This window comes from Phascolarctos cinereus, unplaced genomic scaffold (genome assembly GCF_003287225.1).
Source record: "Phascolarctos cinereus isolate Bilbo 61053 unplaced genomic scaffold, phaCin_HiC Scaffold_5;HRSCAF=322, whole genome shotgun sequence".
Classification (NCBI taxonomy): domain Eukaryota; kingdom Metazoa; phylum Chordata; class Mammalia; order Diprotodontia; family Phascolarctidae; genus Phascolarctos; species Phascolarctos cinereus.
In genome coordinates, this window is record NW_027555958.1 from 302,817,296 (window position 1) to 302,825,774 (window position 8,479).

Sequence of the window (8,479 nt, forward strand, 5' to 3'; positions counted from 1 at the left end):
CTATTTTGTCATGTTAGCCGGTCTGATAGGTGTGATGTGGTAGCTTAGAGTTGTTTTGATTTGCATTTCTCTAATCAATAGTGATTTAGAGCACTTCTTCATATGACTATAGATAGGTTTAATTTCTTCATCTGAAAACTGCCTGTTCATATCCTTTGACCATTTATCAATTGGGGAATGACTTGCATTCTTCTAAATTTGACTTAGTTCTCTATATACTTTAGAAATGAGGCCTTTATCAGAGACACTGGCTGTAAAAATTCTTTCAGAAGAATCACAGGATCAGAAATAAAACCAACTACAATGACATACATAGTTATGAAATTTTTTAATGGTTCATGGTTCACAAGTTAATAATAAAGAAACATCTGAGGGCATTCACAACTCTGGAATTCTATTCGCAACACACTTAGAGCTCGTCGTTTGGAATGACCTTCAGAGTCCCTTTAACCCCCATGTAAGAAATCTCCATATTACCTTCTTGTCATACCTAATTTTTGGCCCCAAATGAGGTTTCCCCACAGACTCTGAAAAGATTTCCCCAAAAGACAGTTCCAGCACATTGTGAATAATGGCATGACCCTTGCAATAAGTGTCTAGCTTCCCATGGATACTACTATGAAGGGGCTGCATTCATTTGGGCAGCTAGGTAGTATAGTGTTGGGCCTAGAGTCAGGAAGATTCATCTTCCTGATTTCAAATCTGACCTTGGAGACTTGCTAGCTGTGTGACCCTGGGCAAGTCACCTAACCCTGTTTGCCTCAGTTTTTTCATCTGTAAAATGAGTTGGGGAAGGAAATGGCAAGCTACTAGTTGTATGACTCTGGGCAAGTCACTTAACCCCATTTGCCTCAGTTTCCTCATTTGTAGAATAAGACAGAGAAGGCAATGGCAAACCACTCCAGTATCTCTGCAAAGAAACCCCCAGAAAGAGTCAGACACAACTGAAAACCACTAAATAACAACACTCATTTGGATCAATGATGGTAGGAGTGATTGTTAAAGTCTGTCATCTATTTGACTGGCATCCCAGAGCCTCCTTGCAGGTGTGGTCAGAGTTGGGGAAAGTAAAGGGCTTGTCTAGAAACTGTGACCAGTGCTTCTTACCAAGAGAAGCTGCAATTCACTGAAGTACCCATGTCCTGTTCAGATCAGGGAGCTTCCTGCCTGTTCCATGTAGTGCCTAAGGCACAGTGTCTCCAAGCCTGTCCTGTTAATGAGTGTTATTCATGATGGTGGTTGCTTGTAGACCCAGGGTAGTAAGTAACCCTTTGCTTTCAAGTGGTTTTTTTTTTAATGAAATACAAACATCACACACTTTGGAAGGAATGAATATACATGAGAATCATCAGTGCTTTGCAAGGGTAGAAATTTATTAGGATGATGAGAAGGGAACTACAAGGAGAGAAGGATAGGTTGAAACAACAGAAGGGACCACAGAAGCCAGTAAGTCACACTTTCTAAGGGAAACAATGCTGGAATATCTAAAGATCAAAGACCTCCAGGAACACAGGACTTGTTTGTGTAGAACCAGCAAATCCTAGCCCCCCGGGATCACTGACTATATCTATGAGAATCTGTGCACATTTCTTCTTATTCTTTCCCTGGCTTCTTCTATTTGACAGGATACAATCACCATGAGAAAAGGAGGCTGGCCCAAAGATTGGAAACAAATGACTGTCTGTCCTTCATCCTCTGGGGAATGCTAGGAAATTCAGCGCACAAAGGAGTTACAGGGGCCACAGCGAGATCGAGGAATGCAAGGTGTGCAGGGAACACAAGGATTGCTGACCGGACAGGGGCCAATGGGCTTGCCGCAGGCGTTGGTGGTAGTGCAGGGATTGCAGGGAAGCCTGGGGAGACAAAAATCATGGAAATGTAAATATGAGGATCATTTTCTCACTGACAAGTGCAATGTGGACAGCAACACAATCAAAAAAGACAATATGTATTGCCAGGAGTATATTCAGTGTTTGTCACAGAAAAATCAAGGCTTAGCACTGATAATCTGAACTTTTCTCTCTACTGCATTTACTGTTTACTCTATGTAGTGGGGCTTTGGCACATGCCTGCTTACCTAAGATAGCATCACTCACTTGGAAGATACCATTTTATGTAATGTAGGTATGCATCAAACTCCCATTATAGCTTTCAGTTTAGAGAGCTGGTCTTAAGGTTGAGAAGACCTGGGTTCAATTCCTACCCCTAACATGTACTGGCTGGGTGACCCTGGACAAGTCACTTAACTTCTCAGTGCTCAAAGCAGCTTTCTAAAACTATAAAAAGTAAAGAAGGTGCTGACCTGCATTGGTAGAGGAATTTCCTCCCTTCCACAAATGAAATCATGGGACTTATGATCACAGTTCTAAATCTGGAAGACACCTTAGAAGCCATCAAGGTCAAGCTTCTCATTTTGCAGTTGAGGTAACCAAAGCAAAGAAAGGTTAAGTGATTGGCCCATGATCACAAGCTAAGTGTCTCTAAAGCAGAATTTGAACCCACATCTTGTTGATTCCAAGTCCAATGTCTTATCCGGGGTCTTATCAGCTGTTGTTTATAACAGGACCTCTCAATGATAAAGACAACTAAAATTACTGTTTTCTGCAGGAGGAGAAAATACCCTCACCACAGTGAATGATAACAGCATTTTTTTAATTAGCTAAACTGGGGAAGGAGAACAAATAATGTGGACATTTGCTTCCCAACAACATACCACAAAGGTCCATGCAGACAGATTAGTATTTTCAAGCTTTGATAACAAATTTCCTGCTCTTTGGGTTCCATGCTAGATTTTGGTTGTAAGACTCCCTGATTTGGAAGAGCCATACACGTGGCTTTACCCCAAAACCCCAGGATGACTTACTTGCAGTCTTCACTCTCCAGCAGGCCACGGTATGTGGAAATCTCACACTCTAGCCGCGCTCTGACATCCAGGAGCACCTGGTACTCTTGGTTCTGTCTCTCCAGGTCACCACGGATCTCAGCCAGCTGGGACTCCACATTGCTGATCATACACTGTACCTGGGACAGCTGGGAGCTGTAACGAGCCTCGGTTTCTGTCAGGGTGTTTTCAAGAGAATTTCTCTGTGACAGAGGACAGAAAAGAATGCCAGATATGTCACTCTTTTTAGGGCTGTGTAAGACACTTCCAGGAGTGTCTCCCTAAGTTTCACAGTCACCTCATAATCATGATAAATAATTATAAATTGGATGTCTCCCTGTTAATATTATTTGCACTTCTACCTTCATTCATCCAGTGCCTCTGTCCTTTTTTAAGATCAAATACAAGCCCCTTCTACTTGACATTTAGTGCCTATCACAACCTGGTCCCCACCCACCTCTTCAGCCTCATTATCCAATATTCACCGATATTCTGATCCAGCCAACCTGGTCTTTTTGCTATCTCCATATATGATACTCCATCCGGCTGTCCCCTGTGCCTGAAATACAATCTCTTCTCACCTGTACCTCTTAAACTTCCCAGCATCCTTCAAGGCTCAGCTCAAGCCTCACCTTTTCTACCAGGATTCTTAATTTTGTGTGTGTGTACCTACGGACCCTTTTCCAGAACCAGGTCCTTAAATAATTAAAGGAAATGATAAATTTCAGTTAGAGGTGAGTGAAAACTAAAATGTAATTTTTTTTCCCATCTAACTTCTATGAGCCTGGAAATCTATTCCCAGGTCTAGTTCTCTGTTCTATAAGAAGTCTATCCTGATCCCTTCCAAATGCTAGCACCTTCCCTACCTCAAAAAAAAATTACTTTTCATCCACTTATATATGTGTATGTTATCTCCTCTAATAGCTACTTGAGAGCAGGAACTATTTCATTCTTTGTCTTTTTTTTTTATCCTCAGCACTTAGCAGAGTGCCTGGTGAATTGTAGGTGCTTAATAAATGCTTGTGGATTCACTGATTGTTTCGACTGGAGCCAGGTAAACTCAGAGCCGAGGGGCAACCCACCAGGTTGTGCTGAGCCTGCAGTTCAATCTCCAGAGCATTGACGGTACGCCTCAGCTCAATGATCTCGGCCTGGCAGTTCTGCAGCTGCTCAGAGCTGGATACCACCTGCTTGTTCAGTTCCTCTGTCTGAAAAAGAAGTCAGTCTTGGTCAGGAGATGTGGTGAGGCAGCTGGTGAAGAGGGCTGACACATTCTGGTGAGTCAGAAGAGAGACAGAGACAGAGCCTCACCTGAGTGGCAAACCATTCCTCCACATCTCTGCGGTTGTTCTCCACCAGGGTCTCGTACTGACACCGGGTCTCGTTCAGCACCCTGTTCAGATCCACAGTTGGGGCAGCGTCCACCTCCACATTGAGTCTCTCCCCAATCTGGCATCTCAGCGAGTTAACTTCCTGTGTAAGAAAAAGGAGGGAGGGACCCAACAGCAATGAGTCTGTTCATAAAGTCTCTTGTGGGAGCATCATTAGACGACACATCAAGTTTTTCCCTTTAATCAGTAATTAAGTTTTCCAGCTCTTTGGGGACATAGACCTTGAGAAAAATACTAATAGTTAGCATTTACATAGCCATTCAAGGTTTACAAAGCATTTTTCATACAACATCATACAATAATCCACACAACAACCCTACAAGGTGGATGCTATTATTGTCCCCCATTTTACAGGTGGGAAGATGGGTTAATATTCACTTTCTTGGGCATAGTAAAGACATTTCCTTCTGCCCCTCTAATAGTCTGAATTGTCAGGCCCCTTCTCACTAGACAAGACACATAGGTCTGGAGATTTTCCCTTACCTGCTCATGATTCTGTTTGAGACAGAGCAGTTCCTCCTTCAGGGACTCCACTTTAGCCTCTAGGTCAGACTTGCAGAGGGTGAGCCCATCCAGGATCCTGCGCAGGCCATTAATGTCAGCCTCCACCAGCTGGCGCAGGGACAGTTCTGTCTGGTACCTTTAAAATGTGACAGGAGGTCAGAAGACATGCAAAAGAAAGCAAAAATAGAAGAGGAAGTCCCTGTATCTCACAAACTAGACTTCTAGGTCTCATGGGACCGTAGGACACAGAGTCAGCAGACACTTAGACATGCCGTAGGCCAGGGATGAGAAACATTTGTTCTGCAAAATTTGGATTCAGTCAAAAGGTGGCCACATGTGGCCTCAAGGCCACAAGTTCCACACCCCTGCCCTAGGCCAAGGAATCTTCACCTTTTCAGGTTGTATACCCCTTTGGCAGTCTGGCAAAGCCCATAAACCCCCTTCCTAGGATGTGGCTTCATCCTAATTAGTGTGAATAATGAATCTCATAAAGAGCTCTGAAACTCACGCCATCCAAAGCTATAATTACGTAAAATACAGCAATTGGTTTAAGCCGATGGAAATGTGCAATGTGAATTTGAATAATTTGACCACTTTACAGAGGATTCATTACTCTCACTTATCAGGACCTAGCTATCATGTTTTTAAATGCTTAAAATAAAATGCGTAAGCTTATGAAGGAAACCAAGTATGTTGAAGATAGGTATCAAAAAAAAAATTTGAAGGAAGTGTATAGACCCCAGATTAAAAACCCTCAGTAGGAATCAACCATCTTGTCTCTGAATACATCTAGGAATGGGGAATTCACTACATGATGAGGCCACTCATTTTGTTGATGGGCAAAGCATGTTGTTCAAAAGTTCTTACTTAGTTCTGAAATCATCAGCAGCCAGCTTGGCATTGTCGATCTGCACCACCAGCCTGGTATTCTCTGCCTTGGTGCACAGGATCTGAAGGAATATATGATTGTAAGTTGAAATATGCTTAGAAATAATACTTTGTTTCTTGAAGCAAAAAAAAATCAACTATTGTCCTCTTGTCATTTGCATAAATGAGGATGATAATACCACATTTCCAGTTCAACTCTCTGTTTTCCATAATCTATTAGATTGTAATCTCCTTGAGGTCAGGAACTGTCTTTTGTATCCCTGATGCTTAGCATAGTGCCTCCAACATAGTAGGCATTTAATAAGTATTCTATTGATTTATTGATTGTTCAGCTTCAACATAAAAGCAATATGATAGAAGGGAAAGGATATGCTTCACTGAGAGTCTAGAACCTGGTATTCTATTTCTGACTTTGCCACCAGCTAGTTCTGTGACTTTGAGCATGTTTCTTAATTCTTCTGGGCTTCAAGGTTTTTTGTTATGTTTTTTCCAGCTGCATAATGAGGAGATGAGATTAGATTATCTCTAAGTCTTTTTCCAGATCTAACAGAGGACCCATCCCTTTCCAATCCAGAGGTTTACAGCCTGTCTGTCTCACTCTTTTACAACCAGGGTGAAAAAAGAAAACTCACTCTGGTGGTTGGTGCCTGTTGAATGGACCCTAGGTCTAACACAGCAGCTAATCAAAAGTTCACCTCTGTCACATTCTTTGTAGACCAGATCTCTTACAGAATATCTGCACAAACATGAGCTCCAAATTCCACTTGTAGGCATCAGCAGCCTACATTGCACATATTTACTAGGGCTCAGCTTAGCCAGTCCCCTATTACAATTCTGCAGGTTCAGAACTGAAGCTTTCATAAAAATATCAGGCAGGTGGAAATGGACCCATTGATATTCTCTCTCTCTCTCTCTCTCTCTCTCTCTCTCTCTCTCTCTCTCTCTCATTAGGTTACCTCCAGTCTCATATACCCAATTTTATGGAGGTAACTTTGGATAACACTTAAATTCCACCATGTTTTCCATCATTCGTTTCTGACACCTAAGGAAAAAAGTCTGCCCCCCACCAACCCACCCAAGGGGTTAAAAGAAGCAGGACCTCTGAGGAAGATAGGACACACTAAAGGGAGAGTAGGGCATCATGGAAAGCTGATCTTAGGATCAAAGATTTAGGGCTCGAAAAGGCCTTAGAGGTCATCTAATCCACCCTCCTAACTTTCCAGAAAAAAGAAACCAAGACCCAGAAGGGTTAAGTGACTAATTGTCAGAGACTGGTCTTGAAGAAAGATCTAGATTTGAAGCCCATTCCTGAACTTCATTAGTTATGTAACCATCGGAAAGTCACTTAGCCACTCTGAAACTCAGTTTTTTCATCTTATAAATGGAGATAATAGTGTTTGTAGTATGTATCTCCCAGGGATATTGCAAGGACCAAATGTCTTCACCATGCTTTACCCACTTTACAATTCTATGCACATCAGCTGCAATGGAACTACAAACCCTCGATTCAGCTAAGGCTTCGATTCTGAACCTTTTCTGCACCATGCCACCTTTGAAAGTCTAAAGAAATCTATGAACCTATTCTTAAATAATGCTCTTAAATGCATAAAATAAAATACATAAGATTACCAAGGAAACCAATTATATTTAAATATATTAAACACAATATTAATTAAACAAATTCATAGAACTCCAGTTAGGAACCCATCATCTAGTGCATCTTAAATAATAGCTGAGAATTTACTAGGGATGGATTATTTGGGTCTTCATTCAGATGCCATTGACTTTGATCACCTTTTATTAATGAAATTGCTATAAAATTTAGAAGGTAACACTGGGCCAAGATAAAGTAGAAATTCCTCAAAATTTTTAAATGAGATAACACCTTTAAGTACAATGTGAAGTTGACTGTAATTTAAGCCATGGGCCATTCTCTTGACCCTACTTACCCCATCTGTCTTTCCAGTGCCCCCAAAGCCTTTCTCAAACTCTATTAAATGCAGTACTTTGGATAATTCCGCCTATCTCCCTTCTCAATACTACTGATGCATGAATAAGTTAAGACAACCCATCTGACTCACTTTTTGCTGGAGCTCCTCAATGATCCTGAAATAGGACTGGTAGTCTGGGCACACATAGGGGACCTGCTGTTGGCACCATTCCCGGATCCTACCTTCCAGCTCAGCATTCTCCCTCTCCAGCTGCCGCACCTTCTCCAGGTAGTTGGCCAGGCGGTCATTCAGGAACTGCATGGTCTCCTTCTCCTTGCCGTTGAAGGAGCCTTCGCAGAGCCAGCCACAGGTGCCCACATTGGCGGGGATGTTGCAGGCCCCAGGGAGGGTGCAGCTATGGCAGCTGGGAGGCAGGCAGGGCCTGGAGGAGCAGCTGGTGCGGCAGCTGAAGTTGGGCAGGCAACAGTTGTAAGGCATGGTGAACTCAGCAATGTCCCCTGATCGGCTGCAAAGTGTACCTGTTTCCTGTTGTATGGATCCCCTTCCTATACCAGGTTCATCTTATATTCTTTCAACAGTGGGTGTGGTTATAGTATACAGCATTTTCCCCTTTTTTCTCCTTTAGCAATGTTTCTGAAGCACTTCTCAGTATGTTATTTAATGACCTCAGAAGAGTCCTTCACCTCATAAAAGGGTTTTACTTGGGCTTCTTGCTAAGTCAGGACTCCTCACCAATTGTACTTCTTGGTGAAGTAATTGCTTTATGGTTCATCTTCAAAGTGGCCAACCCATCACTTCCCCTTATTCACTGGGTGTGGGGACCCTGAGGACAATTCTGCCTCATGGTGTCCCCAGTGACTGGG

The 8,479-nt window shown here is 42.5% G+C and overlaps 1 protein-coding gene across 1 annotated transcript; it reads right to left on the reverse strand.

The window, feature by feature from the left end:
- Positions 1–1,374: 1,374 nt before the first annotated feature.
- Positions 1,375–8,093, reverse strand: LOC110198465 (keratin, type I cuticular Ha3-I-like). Its single transcript, XM_020972763.2, has 7 exons — positions 7,746–8,093; positions 5,644–5,726; positions 4,756–4,912; positions 4,193–4,354; positions 3,964–4,089; positions 2,864–3,084; positions 1,375–1,853 (listed from the first exon to the last, which is right to left on the reverse strand). Exons 1-7 carry the CDS (start codon positions 8,091–8,093, stop codon positions 1,715–1,717), a joined length of 1,236 nt encoding a protein of 411 aa, XP_020828422.1. The 3' UTR covers positions 1,375–1,714.
- Between the last annotated feature and the right edge of the window lie 386 nt (positions 8,094–8,479).